We start from the raw sequence: 19,180 nt of genomic DNA, 5'->3' as shown, positions 1-19,180 counted from the left end.
GTTCTCCAAACAGAGCGGTTGCCCTTTGCTTCATCTACATTGACCCTTAGGTGTGAAGGACTGAAGGAATTCAGTAGCTAAGAGAGTTTGCTTATGCTTTATATTGTAGCATATATATTCAAAAAATGATATCAGACTCTAAAGTGATTCACCAGAGAAGCTTTACCAGAAATCCAGATCTTCTGACTCAATTTTCCATGATGAATTAACGGTCACCCTCAGGAGCAACGGCTGACTTTTTGCGGTTGGGGGCCTAATGCAATTCCGAGGGCAGCCATTGTGTTCTGAAACTTTAAAGAATCCCCAAGATATTTTGGCTCCCGGAACCCGTGGCGATTGTTAATGTGTTCACCATTCTCCCATTATATGTTCACATATGTGTTTCATTGGCCTCATGCGAATATATGGTTTTCCACTGGCAGCGCCAATGACAAAACCATCAGTGCTGGTGAAATATGATGTAAGTTGGTGTATTCTGAAACCAAATATTGTTTTATTTTGTGCAAGGGTGATTTATTTGCCATTTTTCTATTGAAGATGTTCTGTTTTTCTAATAACCCCAAGTAGCATCAGTATCCACCAACACAGAGGAAGAAAAATGACTGACTGTTCTGAACTGAACTGAAGCTCGTGGTGCAATTGCATGCAAAATAAGAACGGCAGACGTGTTAAGCATATTAAGAACTTTGCATGGAAGAACATATTGTTTTAATAATTAGATTGTAAGAATATTGGAGTCTGGTTGAGGTCAGTGGGTTGCCTCCAGCTAGCCAGCCAGAGATCATGGAAATAATGAGAGTTTTAACATCATGACTCTTTCTCCCATTCCAGACTGTTTTTCTCTTTATTGGTCTCTTTTGCAGCAATTTAGCTGGTGAAATCTGGAATATTTGATCAGCTTTTCATTTTCCATTTCACACTGCTCAAACTCTTTTGCTTGCCTCAAAATCTTCTTGCCCCTTTCTCTTTCATAAGCAGGTGTCAGCTGGGCTTTGTCTATATCTGTCTGTTGTGTTTATAATCAAGGTGAAGAGTTAGAAAGACATTGATAGACCTGGAATGTCCATTAAGGGATCTGATCATTCCTTTTGGAAAGGCAAAATATACTTTGCACTGACAGTTGTGCATTGACTTAAAGAAGATTTTTAGGATCCCACAGCAATACAGATTGCTGTATGGTAAATGCACCATTTGTTGTAACGTATAGTTCCTCGACTTCCTATTCTTTCTGTGTACAAGCAAAAAAACAAGTGGACCCAGGGTAATTTACTAATTTAAAAAGGAATCCCTTTTCCTCTTCAAAGACAAGAAGGGGAGTTTTTGGTGTAATCATAGAAAGGCCACGATTTCCTGTCTGTGAGCAGCAGATGTTTATTGTTAAAACTATTTTTTGCCACAAATTCACACAGATCTTGATAATTTCTGCCTCAACAGCATTTTGTTGTTTTGTTCTATCAACGAGCCAAAGTAAATTGTTCTGTTGTAAATTAAAAAGCAGACTCTGTGAGCTTGCCCTCTACCTGCTTTTCCATATTGTGTTACGTTGAATTCCACGAAACCCGCAACATTCCATTCATGGCTTTACATAGTAAGTTTAACGCAGACCATACATTTAAAGATAATTGTTTTGCAAGAAAAATGTCGCTAGACTTTACCCTGTCATTTTTCTTGATGTTTTGAAACGTGGATAACTGGAACATATTTAATGTTCTCTAAGATGTGGCTTTGTCTTCAAACCATCCTTCCGCTCCACAATGTTAAATGGGCTAAATAAAACAACAAAGGAGTCTGTGCATTGTATCCTGAGGACATGTGACTACACCGTTGTTCTTTTGAAAGGCTGGGGAGTAATTCAAGATTGAGATAGAGACAGTTTAGAAGGTCTGAGCCCTTGCAAAAAATCTGAAAGGAAACAGGCTAGCTCTGTGAGATGTAAAAACTTTAACAGTAATTGAGTTGCCTTTTCTCAAAGTGAAAAGTCCTTGGAAATACATTCTGCTGAATTTGTTTGCCACGTAGTCTTGACTAATAGATTCAGGATGTCTAATGAATGATGAGTGGCTTCTGCCTCCTGCTCAGAGGCCCTGTAGGGTCAGCCTCGCTTGAGAGCCATGCCGCTTTAAGTCAATAAACAAACGATTGAACCCATTAAATCCGTACGCACATACTGAATGAACTCAACACCTTGTTTTTGTAAAGCTCATTATCATTTTACAGCGCGTACTGCCTCAAGGTAACGTGTGTCTAAGGTATGTGTGAGGTTAAAGTGCTAAAAAGCCATAAGCTAATTTTATTTTCTTTTATCCTTTTTTCATGGCCACCTGTTTAAGATTGATATCCTGTACACCAGTGCTTTTCAAATTGTGGGTCGCGACTTTGGTGGGTCAGGCGGAGTGTGAGAATGATGCATTCATGCCATTTCAGAAATATAAAGAAGCAAGTTCTCAAATTCAGTTAACAAGTTCGTTGTTGGGCATAATTTGTTTTTACATTTTTCTGACATGATTCACCAGAAATGTGTTGCAGAATGTGCATTGTTTCTTGCTTGGAGGCAACTTTGGTCGTGTGCTGTAGCATGCAAAAATACAGAGAGACTTGTGTAATCCGATTCACTAACAAATGCCTCTTATGAATTGGTTATTTTATTGAATCATTCATTAGGATTTGAGTTACTAATTTAAAGGAATAGTTCACCCAAATATGAAAATTACTCCATGATTTACTCACCCTCAAGCCAGGTGTATATGACTTTCTTCTTTCAGATGAATACAATCTGAGTTATATTTAAAAATGTCCTGGCTCTTCCCAGCTTTATAATAGCAGTGAATGGGGGTTGAGATTTCGAAGCCCAAAAAAGTGCATCCATCCATCATTTAAAGTATTCCACATGACTCTGGGGGGTTAATAAAGGCCTTCTGAAGCGAATCGATGCATTTGTGTAAGAAAAACATCCATATTTAAAACTTTATAAACCATAATGTCCAGCTTCCACTAATTGTTGTACTCAACTTCACGAGAGAGTGGCGTTCCAGAATCCAAGCAGTTGGTGTAGTGTAAGCTCCGGTGAGAATATGCTAGTCTCGCGAGAACCAAGTTTTGTTTGCAGTCTCCTCTTGGCTTATATCAAAGTCATATACATATACACCTGTGATGGCTTGAGGGTGAGTAAATCATAGGGTAATTTTCATTTTTGGGTGAACTATCTCTTTAAATCCTTCTAATGAATGCTTTACTGAGTGGCTTCTGAATAAACATATGATTTACTTATTGAACTGCAAGGTCACATCCATATTTAAAACTTTATAAACCATAATGTCCAGCTTCCACTAATTGTTGTACTCAACTTCACGAGAGAGTGGCGTTCCAGAATCCAAGCAGTTGGTGTAGTGTAAGCTCCGGTGAGAATATGCTAGTCTCGCGAGAACCAAGTTTTGTTTGCAGTCTCCTCTTGGCTTATATCAAAGTCATATACATATACACCTGTGATGGCTTGAGGGTGAGTAAATCATAGGGTAATTTTCATTTTTGGGTGAACTATCTCTTTAAATCCTTCTAATGAATGCTTTACTGAGTGGCTTCTGAATAAACATATGATTTACTTATTGAACTGGAAGGTCAATGCATAACTACATTAATATGGCTGCTCTTACTTGCTGTGCCACCAAGAAAAAAAAAAAAATTCTTCAAAAATTGTTCCAAAACATTTATGGTGGGTCTTGAGATTTATTATACCTCTCTGTGTGGTTCCTAGCATGAAAAGGGTTCCTGCAGCTTAAACAGTAAAGTGTGCTGCTAACAACATCAAGGTCATAGGTTCAATTTGCAGGGAATGCATGAACTAATAATATGGGAATGCAGTGTGACTTTGGATAAAAGCATCTGCCTGATGTAAAGAGTTAGGGAAACCCTGCTCTAGACTATTCACAGTAGCATCAGGGGTTTCCAGATTGTTCTCATTAACCCTTACACCTCACCAGATGCCCTTTACTGCTGAATAAACATATGATTTACTTATTGAACTGCAAGGTCAATGCATAACTACATTAATATGGCTGCTCTTACTTGCTGTGCCACCAAGAAAGCAAAAATATTCGTTATTTTTTTGCATGCACAGTCATGTCTTTGTTCATGTCCTCATTATCCAACGAAATAATATGACAAGGAAAACATATATTAAAAAAAATAAATTCTTCAAAAATTGTTCCAAAACATTTATGGTGGGTCTTGAGATTTATTATACCTCTCTGTGTGGTTCCTAGCATGAAAAGGGTTCCTGCAGCTTAAACAGTAAAGTGTGCTGCTAACAACATCAAGGTCATAGGTTCAATTTGCAGGGAATGCATGAACTAATAATATGGGAATGCAGTGTGACTTTGGATAAAAGCATCTGCCTGATGTAAAGAGTTAGGGAAACCCTGCTCTAGACTATTCACAGTAGCATCAGGGGTTTCCAGATTGTTCTCATTAACCCTTACACCTCACCAGATGCCCTTTACTGCTCTCCCTGCATGGTCCAAGTATGTGTAGACAGATATATGTTATTGCATAATAGGTGTGAGGGGAAAAATAACATGGGATTAGTTGAAAGCTGCTACTAAATACTAAGGGACTATTTGATGGCAGTGAATCAAGAATTTTTCAACCAGGAGAGGATTCCAAAAAGAGTCTGCTTAAAATCTCGCAGTAGCAGGAGTAGCATGTGATTTTAACATAGTGAGACTTCTGTTAGCAATGCAACCAGACACTAAGCCTGCCAGGCGCTCTTATCCCGAAGGGACCTGTGAGATACTTTAAGGACTTTAAGATCATAGACTACCAGCAGACACCAAACACTTGAGTTTTTCTTTATATCTTGGCCTTTACAAACTATTTTTGGGCTGTCTAGACCATAGTGATATTCGGTGTCGACGTCTGCGATTTGATTCTTTTTGTGAAGCATCACTGCTGAAGACCCCACGACAAAGACCTCAACCTCAGCAGGGTAGAAAAGCTCTGAGGAATGTGAAGGTTTCTCAATCTAAGTAAGCAAATCTACAGAGAGAATGAGCAGATGTTATCTAGATCAGAGCCAGCATATGCTATGCACATCAGTTAGAAGAGGAGCTGAGGTAATAAAGAAACTAGGAGAAGTCATTGCAGACTTTCATACCTGGCTTGAGGACTAGAGTGAAATGGTTTTATAGATCAAAGCCTCCTACAGTCACAAACTACAATTGGAAAACCAGAAAGGGATAGAGGAGGCCAGGGTAAATGGCTAGGTTTTGTTTAAGCTCTCAAGTCTACAGAATGAAAACTGAAAAAAGAGGATGGGAGAAGAAAACAAATGTTCTGTGAAAGCTAATTTGCTCTTTAAAAATCTGATGAGGTAGGAAAAATGAGTAGCTCATCATGGATAAAGTAATGAAAAAAAGTAGATTTATTGGTTTATTCTCCACAGTAGGTTGCATATGTGTGTTTTATTGACATTTTATCAAAGCAGTAACCATGATTAATTTCGAACCAATAAAGGAAAAGTGTATACGCAGCAGTTTGATGCTGGCTACAACCTCTGACTTGGAACAAGCAGCTGATGACAGAATGAAATATAGGCTCGGCCTGTGTACTGAATTAGAAAGGAATTACATAAGAACCCATAAGCTTCCAGTTTTTCCAAACCTCTTTTCCACCAATAGACACGCGTTGTATATTCTTGCAAGCCCTTTAAAACGGTCCAAACGACCCATTTGAATCGACAAAAATACAGAAAGAGCACATCCCAAACCACCCAAGAGTCACTGTAGCAATATTTTCCTGTTTATGTGAGCTGTTGGAAATTAAACATGCAAAAGGTCAGGGGCATGAACAGGTTAAAGGGTTATCCAGGGTCAGAGAGTTGAGCAGAAAGTCCTGCTAAATCACTAGCGCAGACACCTCTAGTGGCTTTCTGATCTCTCAACATAGGGTGTTGAGAAAATGGGAGACAGGATATTAAAAGTAACCCCCTTTCCAGAATGAGCAAACACCGTTTCCCAGCATTCCTCATCAGGATATCACTTAAGTGCATACATTAGGCAGGGTCCTTCATGATCAGATGGGGGCAAACATACTACAACATCCTTTGTAAGTCATATTGAATTTGAAGCTTGACACAGTGGGTTGTAGAGCTGTGCTTTTAATTAGTATGTTGACTTAATGGAAATATTTTTAGACAAACCCATTACAACAAAGGTAAACATACAGATGTTCATGCTTGCGTGCCACATTTAGAAGTTTTTGACAAGATTTTGAGGGACTATGACTTAGAGTCTGTTTTTCTGTTCAGAAGACTTCAAACAATGCACACAATTCATATGGTCTACCCTTAGGGTATTTTATTAGCTTTTTGGTGTTTTTCAGACACATTTTGGAGAGACATGATAGTGAGTATAATGACAGGATTTTTATTTTAGGTCAACTATACCTTTCATATTGCTTCTGCTAAGCACTATCAATTTTTATTAATTCATTTACTTTTGCAACACAGAAATTACAGAAAAGAAGAGAATATTGCAGGCCTAACTAACGTTCATTAAAGGGTTAGTTCACCCAAAAATCAAATTCTGTCATTACTTACTCACCCTCATGTCGTTCCAAACCCATAAGCCCTTCGTTCATCTTTGGAACACAAATTAAGATATTTTTGATGGAATCTGAGAGTTCTCTGACCCTCCCATAGACAGCAATGTAATTACCACAATCAACGCACAGAAACGTAGCAAGGACATCGGTAAAATAGTCCATGTGACATCAGGGGTTCAACCGTAATTTTACGAAGCTACGAGAATACTTTTTTTTTGTGCGCAAAGAAAACAATAATAACATAATTTATTCAGTAGTTCTTCTCCCAGAGTTACCGATGGTAACTTGGAACGACATGAGGGTGAGTAATTAATGACATAATTTTTGGGTGAACTAACCATTTAAGTTTAGTTTTTTACTTCATCAGAAAAAAAATAAAGCTAAAAAATATAAACTTTTTTTTTTTCAAGAAAAATGTAGGCTATCACTAAACAAATGTAAGAACCACTTGGTTAATGTTAATTGTGTTTGAAACATTTCCCCAAGAGGCTTAAAACAATAAAAGGCATACAATGTTAAGATCAAGAGAAAAAAACATAAAACTTGCAAAAATAGCTTCTTCTGAGGTTGTATCCTCAGGATAATATCTCCAGTCTGCAGACCTAGTTCAGGAACTGACCCTTTGTAACCACTCATGACCATTATTTATTTGTCTTGAAATACTAGACAGGGGAGAGTGCCAATCTGATATAAGTGACCAAACAGCATAGCACGGCTGTCTGAAAGCTGTGCACACAATGAAATGAATAGGCAGTTGAACTACTGTGTTATAACTACACTTTAAAATGGTTTTACTAAGCTTGTAACGGTGCATATCGAAGATTACTATCATATTCTACAAATCCATAAGTACAAAAAGGTTCTCAATTGACTGTGATTGACTGTGTGAACTTATGTGTGAACTTCAAGCTATACAGATTTGACTGCTGAAATGAAGTGAATTTGGCAATACAATCAGTCTGTTTTACTGACAGTCATTCCCCAAAGTGGTGGAAAAATTCTTCAGTTGATACTGTTTCTATGCGCTTGTCACAGAAACGTTCCATTCCAAGTTCCAGCTATGAAACACAAGAACAGTTGTGTTGCTTTAAGCATCCAGTCTTTCTGATCTCGATTCAGGAAGCCTTATCTTGCACAAGCAAAGATGCAAATCTCAGCTTTTAATGTGGAATAGCTGGCAGATGTGCCCTCAGAATAGAGAGTGTTTCAATGTCTGGAGAATTGAGGACAAAAAGGCAGATGTAGATTATTGTGTCTTGAGGGTTATGAACATAAAAACAAAATTTACCTTTTTCTGCTGTATTTTTTTTCCGTAGAAAGAATTTATCCATGTTTTTTGCAGAATTGATCTGTGGTCCTTCTTTTGTCTCTTCTGTGTGAATATGTATTGGATTATTCTGTTATTTTGTCTATATAATAAGAGGTATTTGGGAATTTTACTTTGGTCAAGTATGTTCGAGTTAGAAAGTCCACACCAGGATAGACTTGTTTAAATTGGAATAGGTACGTAAGATTTTTGGTATGGATTTCAGAAAGGTTTATTATTTGGTTTAGAGAAATAAATGTAAGAGAGTTTGTAGAGACAAAGAGTGAGTGGGGTTATTCCAAGTTCTGAAGTAATGTGCTGGTGAGGATTAGAGATAACAATACCTGATATTCTTGAGCTCAATGTGGATCAATGTCTCAAAAATAAAGAATGTATCGACAACCGGACATCTAAAATTTGGATCTGAGTTTGAATTGGAGAACATTAGGTTGTGGTCTTGGACAAATACTGCTCTCCTGTCTTAAAGGGAAAAGCCTTGACCCTTTGTGGTTTAGTGGCTCCATGCAATTGAGAAGAAGGCTCTGACCACTGTTAATATACTCATATTCTCACGTTTTTATAAACATCATCAAACATTGAATCAGTCCAACAGCAGTCAGAGCTCAGCTTGCATTTCTGCTTTTACTATACTGACTATGTTTTTGTTTTATCTAGAAGTTTTAAAGGTATAGTTCGTCATATATTACTCACCCTCATGTCGTTCCAAACCCGTCAGACCTTTGTTCGTCTTTAAAACACAAATTAAGATTTCTGACCCTGCATAGACAGCAACACAACTGACACATTCAAGGCCCATAAAGGTAGTAAGGACATCATTAAAATAGTCCATGTGACATCAGTGGTTCAGCCTTAATTTTAAGGTTTATTTTTAAGCTACAAGAATAATTTTTGTGCACTGGCTCCTGCGTCAGCAGCACCACATGCATGGGTCGTGGTCCTCTCATGAACGCGTGTCGAAGACTGACATGCAACAAAAGAAATTGCAGAATAAAGTTGTTATTTTTGTTTTCTTTGCACACAAAAAGTATTCTTGTAGCTTCATAACATTACGGTTTAACCACTGATGTCACATGGACTATTTTCACGATGTCCTTACTAACGTCCTCATGATCTCCACATAAATAACTTTCTTAGGTGACATATAATAAAACTAGCATATTCTCTAATGTTTAGTTGCTTTCCGTTGTTTAAAGGAATTTCAATGCATCAATAAAGTGATGAAACAGAGTAGGCTATACAAAATTAAGTTCAATATTTTTTAAGCCATTGCATCACTTCAAATTAATTTCATATAAAAAATAATGTTAAATTCATTTAAAGTCAAGGAACTGTCTGAGCAGCTGTGCAAAAATGAACCATACAAGAATGGAAAAATGTGAAATCTGATCAGGATGACCCAAGATGAAGTTTTCAGGTTGGATTGATGGATTTGTGATAGTGATTGTTGTAGTGATTGGACGAGTGAGTAGAGGATGGGGGGGCTGGGGGAGGACTTGTTGGCAGGGTCACAAACTATTTCCTTAAACAGACTTATGAAAACCATACGGCACAAGGGAAAACCACAGGCTGAATCTCCCTCCACCACTCAGCACACTCATTACCCGCCCCCTCTTCCAATAGCAAATGTCTGTACCCTCCTTCTCTATCTCTCTGCTGCAGACAGACTGCAGACAAAAGTAATCTCTTTGAGCAGAGAGACCAGAGGTTTGAAAGAGCTCATAGGTAAATTTAAACATCTAATTAGGTTAGAAAAAACTGTAGGCAAGGCACAAGAAATACCTCAGCTGTAGAAAACAAAAAAGCAATTATGGGAAACGGGACTGTTAGAAAATGCTGTGCTGCATATCCCTGTCTTTTCTTTGGACTTCTGTATTTGTATTGGTGTAAGGGAGTCATGGGACAAAGCTTGCATGAGCAGGATGGCGTGTGCAACGCTGAGGGATGCTATTCCATTCATCTCCAGCGCAAGACCTTTAGGGAGTCCTGGAGGAGCTGCAATGATAAAGGGGGAAACCTGGCTACCATTAAAGGACCAGAAGAAGCGTCCATGATCCATGACCTCCTATCGTCAGGGGTCAGACGTGGCTCCCGGCCCAGAATCAGGTTGTGGATTGGCCTTCAGCGACAACCTCGGCAGTGCTCGGCCACGCGCCCTTTGAGGGGCTTTACCTGGATTACTGGGGATCAGGAAACACAGTATACGAACTGGCAACGTGATGACTTAGCCAATGCTTGTGCTGCTCCTCGTTGTGTGGTCATTACCTACAACACGGCTGACAAAAGTGGCAATGACAAGAACAACTTCAAATGGCTCGATGGATCTTGTGCAGTGGCTGTGGAAGGTTTCCTCTGCCGCTACATCTACCAAGGGATGTGCCCAGCTCTTCAAAAAGAAGGAGGGGGTCCTGCACTCTACACCACCCCGTTTGAACTGGCAAGTACTATTCTTACTTACATCCCTTTTGGCTCAGTGGCAACTCTCCCTTGTCCCGATGGAGACAAGGAAGACCAGTCAGTATTGTGCATGCTGAGAGAGGATGGAAGTGTTGGCTGGTCGAAGGATGCACCGCTCTGCACTGACACTCCGATGGACTGGTGCGAACAGGACAATGGTGGCTGTGAGCACTACTGTGTGAACTCAGATACTCATTACTACTGTGAGTGCTCTGAGAATTATGTTCTGGCAGAAGACGGAAAGACCTGCCAGCTCTCGGATCCCTGCCATAGCGCCAACTGCGAGTTTGAGTGCGAGTCCACTCCTCAGGGACATCGCTGTAAATGCCCCGAGGGGTACCTCCTGTCTGGTGATGGTCAGAATTGTCTTGATATAGATGAGTGCTTGCAGAAACCATGCCCGCAGGAATGCGTCAATGCACCTGGTACATTTGAGTGTAGATGCAACAAGGGCTACCTTCCGTCTGAGTTTGGAGAATGTGTGGACGTGGATGAATGTATGGAAGGAAAGTGCGTTCATATCTGTGAGAACTTGCCTGGTTCCTACACGTGCCGCTGTCATGAAGGATTCTCTCCACTCAGAGAAGATTCAGAGCAATGCGAAGATATCGATGAGTGCAAAACTCCAGACATTTGTGAGCAGGTGTGCAAAAATTACGAAGGTGGATTTGAGTGTCAATGTGAGGAGGGTTATATGTTGCAAGAGGACAACTACTACTGTCGGCCTGTCGAAGAGGATGAACACTTGATGGCAGAATCAGCTGATGCAACACTGAATGATCCCAGCTTGCCTGAACTGATGACAGATGCCAAACTTCTGGAATCGCTAACAGATTCCCCAAGCATAGAGTGGCATTCGACTTACCTGAGCTGGTTTACGGAGAAGACACAGGAGGGAGATGTGACCACACAGGAACCTGATTTAATTGAGCATGCATCTCCGAATTCATCTTCATCAAACTTTTTGATGGATACTACAAATTCAGACGATTCTCATCAAGAGCATGCACATGAGGAGGAAATATCAATAGCAGCTGGTGATACAGCAGATGAAAGGACTTCAGGAAACAAAGGACCCTCAGAGGCTTCGACATCTGTGCTGAAGAGAAAATGGGATTTTGTCATGCTCACTCCTCCAACATTGCAAATACCAGAAGATGCATTGGCATCGGGAACAGAACAGCGTCCAGGTGACAGGAAGAAACACGACAAAAGCTGGCTGCTTGTGGCACTGCTGGTACCACTATGTGTTTTTATTGTGGTCATGTTAGCGTTAGGCATTGTTTATTGCACGAGTTGTGCTGTAGAGCCACGGAGCAAAAGCATCACAGACTGTTACCGCTGGACCACCACCTCCAAGCCTGAAAAATCAAGCACAGCAAATTCTCGAGCTTGAGTAAACATGACTTAAAAAATAAAAAAATCAGCAATGACCCTGGACTTCTTCAAGCTGTTTTGGTGTGATCACACTGATGTCACTTTGGTATTCTGTATGATCCTGTGGGATATAAGGGCAAAATAGTCAACTAGGTGCACAATTCAACATTTAGACATTCTTTTCAGACAATGGAGAAAACATCAATTATTTTCAATGGAAGTGGAGCAGTAACCCCCAAACTGTGTAGAAGAAACATTTTGTGGAAAGTGGGACATAGCAAACAGAATTTAGCATGCATCTCTTTTTCATATAATACAATGAATGATCATCATTTATGAAGCCTACGAGTAGAAATAAAAAATATGTATAATATCAACATCTTAAATGTATTTGTTCCACTCGCACAGTTTATGCTACAGCACCCCCAACAGTGAGGTATGTAACTACAACTGTTTGTCTAGAGACTCTAGGCTGTTTTGATAAAGACATTTACATATTAGAGATGAAACAGGTCTAAGTGCTTCAATTGAACTAACAGTTACTATGACTTCATTTAATTCAGGAAACGTTGTCTGACTAATGGAGATTATAACATTGCGGCATTTGGATCAGATATACAGTAATACTGGAGATACCCATGTTATTTTTATTTGAGTATTTTCACCATTAAGACAGATTATAACAAGAGAAAAAGAAAACAAGAAATAGAAACAGAGATCAGTAATAGACATGAGCCTACAGAAACAGTTTTGCACAAAACACTTTTGGCTTCAGAGAAATAGAAAATGTAAGCAAGATAATAAAAAGTATGCCAACAGGATTTTTATTGTTATTATTCCACAATAATATATGACACCTCAACAACCATTTGTTTCAGCACGCAATTTATGTTTTTTTACTGTATCCCACTGAAGTGTTTAACAAATACTAGTAATATTCAACTAAATCTCACTTGCTGTCACCAATCAAATTTGATCAACACTTTTTCCAGTTCAAATTCGCGCCTGCTTTGATAGCAGTGAGGAGAATGACAGCTGGCTCGGCCGCTTTGTGTTGTACTGGCACAGTCCCACCAGTAGTAGTCACTGTCTGGTATTTGAGTTTTTGTATATGTCTTCTACAAACTAACGTGATTTTAATAAAAGCCGAACTTGCACTACGCCATAGTAGTTTTTTCCTAATCACGTGTTTGTCTCTGTGGCTAATTCGCCAAAAGATTGTTTTTCCCTTTTTGAAATATTGTAAAAGTGAGCCATTTTGGAGTCTAGCGGAGCAACAAAAGCGTGAAACGGTCAGTTTGTTTACCACGCTAGGATTGTTGACGGCATATCATTATCATATAATGACCGACATGATCAGCCGAAATATTTGTCTGAATGCATTTAAAACATCTGTTGTTAACAGTTACATAACGCATTCCTGTCTACGTGTGGACTGGGGAGCTGATCCATCACGGAATTGTTTTAGATCGAGTGGCGCGCAGAGAATCCTTCCAAAATAAACAACAACTTGCGTTAGCAGTGTAAATAAACTGAACTGACACGAAAAACGTGATTTCCGACGAGGATGGGATTCGAACCCACGCGTGCAGAGCACAATGGATTAGCAGTCCATCGCCTTAACCACTCGGCCACCTCGTCGTATATCTAAAGTACTTTTGCTCTTATCTATAAAAATGGCCACTTTCCTGAATATAAGTACATAAACCCTTAACTTTCTAAATTGTTGTTGAGGCACCTTTGTCTCCGTGACATTTTGCTGAATCAGTATCACACACCTGTTAGTGCTAGTTACCTGACAGATATAGCGAGTACACTGCTTCATTTTGTACGTGATAGATAAAGACATAACAATAGATAAGTATCGCTTATTTTACGTGCTTGAACCATAGACTGTATAAAAACAGGGTTGAACAAATGTACGGGAAAACACTTTTGCTTGACATTGGTGTTGCCGTAATCGCCTGCTGCCCTCTGCTGGTCAGCCGGACTACTGGCGACATTGATTTATATAATAGGCAGAACATTTACATAATAGCATATAAAATACGGTGGCCGAGAGGCGCTGCAACTTAAGAAAACACATGCAAATTGAAAAAACACCAGCAAATTAAGAAAACATCTTCATCAGTTCATCAGTACACCCGCTGCAAATCCTCACAACACATGCAAATGAAGAAACGCTGCAAATCCTCACAACACATGCAAATGAAGAAACGCTGCAAATCCTCACAACACATGCAAATGAAGAAACGCTGCAAATCCTCACAACACATGCAAATGAAGAAACGCTGCAAATCCTCACAACACATGCAAATGAAGAAACGCTGCAAATCCTCACAACACATGCAACTGAAGAAACGCGCTGCAAATCCTCACAACACATGCAACTGAGGATTTGCAGCGGGTGTGTTGTCAAACTGATGAAGATGTTTTCTTAATTTGCTGGTGTTTTTTCAATTTGCATGTGTTTTCTTAAGTTGCAGCGCGTTGAGCTCTCTCGGCCACCGTATATAAAGGCATATCATAGTGACAACTGCAAATTGTCTGTCATTATTTGTTTTTATAAAGTTTTGTGCACAAATGTGTATTTCTAACTTGCTTAGTTCCTTAGTTTTTTTTTTTGCAAAGGTTTAGTCTCGGGACACCCGGTTTGCTCATATTTTTAGTCATGTGTAAGTTAGCTAATTAATGTTATAGTAATGATAATGGCCTTGTACATTTATTGTGGCATAGTCTGTCAACAGTTTGAATCTCTCCGTCCACATCTACGATTACTTACCATGTGAATCTTGAGAGATGTACTTAATTTAAAGGTCTGAAAGGTTTATGAGCGTTGTCTTCCACCATGTTTACAACATAAAGAACAGGAAACGTCTCAGAAGAACAGGCAGACCCATAAAACTCAGCACACTGTAAACGTCAACCAATGAAACAGAGGCTTTTGTAGGCTTGGCCAATCACGCAATGAATATACTAGAGCCCCGCCCCGCTGACCATGTGAAGACTTGCCGCGAATTTCAACCAGTTCAAACTGTTTAGGCGCGCGCGGCAGCGTTAAGCTGGTCTTAGAGACTTAAAAAAAAATATATATATATATAATACAGTGGCTTGTTTATTTATTTAAGTATTTTATACAATAATGGCTACTCCTCCCAAGATATTTTGTTCAAGCCTTGACGCTGACCTCAGTTTCGAAAAAAGGGCATTGAAGATCTCAATAGAGGGAAACATTGGTAAGTTGGATTAATTTTGGTTTAATCAACAAAATAATATGCATAAAATAATACGCACATAATATGTTACCTAAGTGTTGCTAACATATTCATTTTTATGAATGATCCAGTAATATGCTTGAGAGCTTTTTTTTGTATTGTTAAATACAGTAACGTTAGTGTTGTTGGCGCCAAATACTATATTATATATAACAATATTTTGTTGAGCGAGCCTTCACAGCCATCGATTATTATTATTATTAGACTGAATTGTTTTTAAATAGTCTTCTTGCCACACGTTTGGTAATAAAATCGCAAAAAATATTTTTCCTGAAACATTTATTAAAAACTGCAACTGTTGACAGCTAACGTTAAATGAGGATATTTTATGACATCCAGACTATGATTTAAAATAATAACAACAATAAGAAACATTTAGTACCATAATGTTTTAATAATAAGTCAAACTTCTACAACAATTGGTTTAAGCATGCTTCTGGCAATTAATGCCAGACATAAACATCTATTAGGGTTATGACTTTATTATCTTTGATGATGCAGAACACAAATTATGATTGGTTGTGTTGATGTTTTATATTTTAAAACATTTATATCTGCAACAGCGGCAGGGAAGTCAACTTTTGTGCGTTGTTTGGAGCGGGCCTCAGAGGAGTGGGAGGTCATACCAGAGCCCATTGGGAAGTGGTGCAATGTACAAACCACAGAGAACGAGTATGAGGTACAGTATGTCCCTCTGTATACAATATATTTTATGAAGGAAGTGTCTTCAAACTCAGTCTCAAATGTTAATGGGAGGGATCTTTAATAACACATCCCCTTCTATCCCTGTAGGAGCTCAGCACGTCCCAGAAGAGTGGAGGCAACCTGCTGCAGATGTTATATGACAAGCCCAGTCGCTGGTCTTATACTTTCCAGACCTACGCCTGCTTGAGTCGTGTCCGCGCACAGCTTCAGCCTCCTTCTGCCAAACTTCAGCAGGCAGAGCAACCGGTCCAGTTCTTTGAGCGCTCCGTCTACAGCGATCGGTACATACATTAAACAGATTGTCTGAACAATTTGGAAAAGAGTTTAAATATGGTGTTAAACTGAGAAAAAACAAAAACTAAAAAGTCTTTTTAATTCTCCAGATATGTGTTTGCCTCTAACCTCTTTGAGTCTGGAGATCTGAATGAGACCGAGTGGGCCATTTATCAAGACTGGCATTCGTGGCTCCTCACTCAGTTTGAGTCCCAGATTGAGCTTGATGCCATGATCTATCTTCGTGCTGATCCCGAGGTACCACGCAGCTTCTTACATGGTGCAAGGTTCACCTGTAGTAGTATAAAAGTGACGTAAATGTGAGAATTTTATGATGTATTGATTAAACACATGATCTGCAGAGGTGTATGCAGCGTCTTCAGTTCAGAGGACGAGAGGAGGAACAAGGGATTCCCCTGGATTACCTGGAGAAGCTGCATTATAAGCATGAGTGTTGGCTGTACAATCGAACCACAAAGTTAGTGATCAACTTACTGTCTGAAACTTGTATTTGAACTGTTTTTCGATGTTTGAATATCTAAATTGATATCTTGTCATATACAGGTTGGATTTTGAGTATCTTAAAGACCTTCCAATACTGCTCCTGGATGTTAATGAGGATTTTAAAAATGACAGAATTAAGCAAGAAGGTATTATTGATAAGGTACGTATATAATGGCAACGTTAGTTTTGCCTGATAGTAAAATGTTTTAGAACCGCCATGTTTATACTTGATTTTTACATAGTAAATAAGTTTTGCACTTTTTTTTTTCTTTCAGGTGAAGGAGTTTTTGAGCACCCTCTAGCCTACAAATATACATCGATTTGTGTCAATCGTGGAAACTGGTGATTTATCACTATCTGGATTTATGTGTGGTCACATTAATTAATTTGTTATTTTATTTTATTTTTTAGCTGATTTTATATTTAGCTTGTTGTACATATGTATTTCGTTGTATATTAAAACAATTTTTACAAAACAGTTTTAAACTCTTCTGAAATGGACAAACAAGATATGCAGTTTGAAATAACATTTGCAGAGATTATTATTTATGTGTAGTTTGTGATGCGATCTGAAGACTATTCTGTAAGTGAAAAGTTGTCGGTTAATATTACAAGATTCCCACAGCCATGAAAAAGCTGGGAATGTCAGCGTTTACAAAAAAAAGAGACATGGAAATGAATAAAATTTGTCCTAAACATTTTTCTTGTTATTCTCTATATTTTGTCTGCCGAGTGCAGCCTATAAAATTATATTTTAGCAAAGAATCTTTTCCTTGTAATTACAATCAATGTATAACGTGCAATACAAGGAAATGTCATGTAAATGAATTGGTCAAATGTGTGGGAAGAATATGTGCTGAAAGATGTACAGCTTGAATAGAGGGGAAAAAATAAAATTGTTAAAAAAAACCCCACCTGAATAACCTCACATGTAAAAATAAACTAATAAACATTTTTTTTAGAATATTAAAATGTAGCAACATTTATTGAATAAAGAGTGCTTCAAATAATAAAGCTGAGTCTGAAAGCTTTTTTGAGCTTTTAATGATCATCTAAACAGTTCACTGAATTTGAATTAGGATATTAATGCAGGAGAAAGTTCGAATATCTCCCCTAGTAGTTTTGAAAACAGCTTTCAATAACAATAGCATAAATGTTTTAAGTCATAAATCATTTTTTTCTATGAATCAAAGTGACTCACAGCTTCCATACAAATACAAAAATGGGAAAGTATATTTATGTTGAAGAATATGAAAAAAGTATTCCCATGCAAAACTAAACTTTCCCACAAAGAAAGTACAGTATTGCCACTAGATACAATATATTTTGATCTCTACTCCACATTTTATAATGTTTGCACAATATTAGATACTTATCAAAATAAACTACAAGTCCCATAACTAAATCTTCAACAGAATTCCGGGTATTGCTTCACCCAGGTCTGTGGCGCCCTCTAAACGTACTGTTATTGACACAGCTGTCCACAAATATCGGACGCAGAGATGACAGACTTGACTGTCAACACATTAGATATTATATTAATAAAATAATTCGACAGTGACCGACTCTTCTGATGCATCTTGCATTGCCTTACAGTAAACATGACACCTCTAAAATTCACAAAACTTCCTAAATGTGATTCTGTAAACAAATCAACCTCAACTCTCTCGAAAAAGACAAAAATAGGCGTATCGAGAGGGCGGGAATGTGTGACAAGCGTGCCCACGTCCAATCGTCTTTACTAAATGATGTTTCCTGGCGTTAAATCTTAAAGCCCTCTTGTAAACCAACCTTGACGTCGCGTGCTTTCGGTCGAGCAGCGTGTGTTGCGGCCAATCGGGTTCCAGAACTTAACTCTCGTGCCCAATAGCCTTCGCATATTTTGAACAGGGGCGGAACCATACACAAATGGAGCGAAGAAGGGTAGGTTGTTAGAAAGTTAATGGCTTGGGGGAAAGGGATTCTCTTCTCGCTTCAGGAGAGTTTGAGGATTTTTCTGAAGTAAAACGTAATTATTTTATAACAGTATAACCCCAAAGAAAGTGAAGAGACAACATTACCTTCACAATCAGACGTATTATTTAGGAAAGTATGCAGGATGCAGTAGCCGGGACGGCAATGCTGACGGACGGCTTCGAGGACGAGATTGACTCGGTGACTCCGCGTTCCCCTGCGTTAGGGATGGGGGTTGGAGCTACACCAGGAGCCGGACTCGGGGGCCTCGGGATCGGCGTCGGTGGCAAGAAAGTCCGCTTGTTCGGCGAGGCTGGCGGGCCCACCACAGACAGACTTGATTTCAAACTCACAGCGGCCGCGGTGCTATCGTCAGGCCCCGGATCCGGCAGCGACGAGGATGAGGTGTCTGAGGTGAGAGCGAGCGAGTCAGCCAGCCAGCAGGAAAGTGTGTGTGTGTGTGTGTGTGTGTGTGTGTGTGTGTTAGCTCACATGCTAACTCCAGCTAGCCTTAACAGGCTTCATTCCCAACCCACCAAAACCATGGAATTAATCACCTCATCTAAAGAGGCCGATTTGTCACGTCCCATTCTTGGCAATATTAATACAACAACACTCTTGCGCGGAGCGCCGTTAGCAGCCATTTCAGCTGCGTTTTTCGCGACCCACGTTGCCAGTTGCGTTTCTAAATAGCTCAAATTCAGGCGAGTTAGCA

At 39.1% G+C, this 19,180-nt stretch overlaps 3 protein-coding genes and 1 non-coding gene across 7 annotated transcripts in view; 3 read left to right on the top strand and 1 right to left on the bottom strand.

The window, feature by feature from the left end:
• Positions 1–9,624: 9,624 nt before the first annotated feature.
• LOC107548222 (endosialin-like) lies at positions 9,625–11,774 on the top strand. Its single transcript, XM_016228851.1, has one exon. It carries the CDS (start codon positions 9,732–9,734, stop codon positions 11,772–11,774), a length of 2,043 nt encoding a protein of 680 aa, XP_016084337.1. The 5' UTR covers positions 9,625–9,731.
• A 1,540-nt stretch (positions 11,775–13,314) lies between these two features.
• trnas-gcu (transfer RNA serine (anticodon GCU)) lies at positions 13,315–13,396 on the bottom strand. The gene has a single exon. It is a non-coding gene; the product is annotated as a tRNA-Ser (tRNA).
• Positions 13,397–14,552: 1,156 nt separating this feature from the next.
• LOC107548225 (deoxycytidine kinase) lies at positions 14,553–17,390 on the top strand. Its single transcript, XM_016228854.1, has 7 exons — positions 14,553–14,991; positions 15,594–15,709; positions 15,823–16,016; positions 16,119–16,266; positions 16,371–16,486; positions 16,573–16,672; positions 16,788–17,390. The coding sequence occupies exons 1-7, from the start codon at positions 14,898–14,900 to the stop codon at positions 16,812–16,814; spliced, it is 795 nt and encodes a 264-aa protein (XP_016084340.1). The 5' UTR covers positions 14,553–14,897; the 3' UTR covers positions 16,815–17,390.
• Positions 17,391–18,401: 1,011 nt separating this feature from the next.
• ankhd1 (ankyrin repeat and KH domain containing 1) overlaps positions 18,402–19,180 on the top strand; it is a 67,013-nt gene continuing 66,234 nt past the window's right edge. For all 4 annotated transcript variants that reach the window (XM_016228849.1, XM_016228850.1, XM_016228848.1 and 1 more), the window contains exons 1-2: positions 18,402–18,435; positions 18,598–18,879. In XM_016228849.1, coding sequence (XP_016084335.1) covers positions 18,421–18,435; positions 18,598–18,879 — 297 coding nt within the window. In that variant the 5' untranslated portion in view covers positions 18,402–18,420. The remainder of the gene's footprint in view (positions 18,436–18,597; positions 18,880–19,180) is intronic.

Source organism: Sinocyclocheilus grahami, unplaced genomic scaffold (assembly GCF_001515645.1).
Source record: "Sinocyclocheilus grahami isolate Dianchi unplaced genomic scaffold, SAMN03320097.WGS_v1.1 scaffold344.1, whole genome shotgun sequence".
NCBI classification, from domain to species: domain Eukaryota; kingdom Metazoa; phylum Chordata; class Actinopteri; order Cypriniformes; family Cyprinidae; genus Sinocyclocheilus; species Sinocyclocheilus grahami.
The sequence above is the reverse complement of the archived record's forward strand: the minus strand, read 5'-3'. Positions and strand labels throughout refer to the sequence as shown.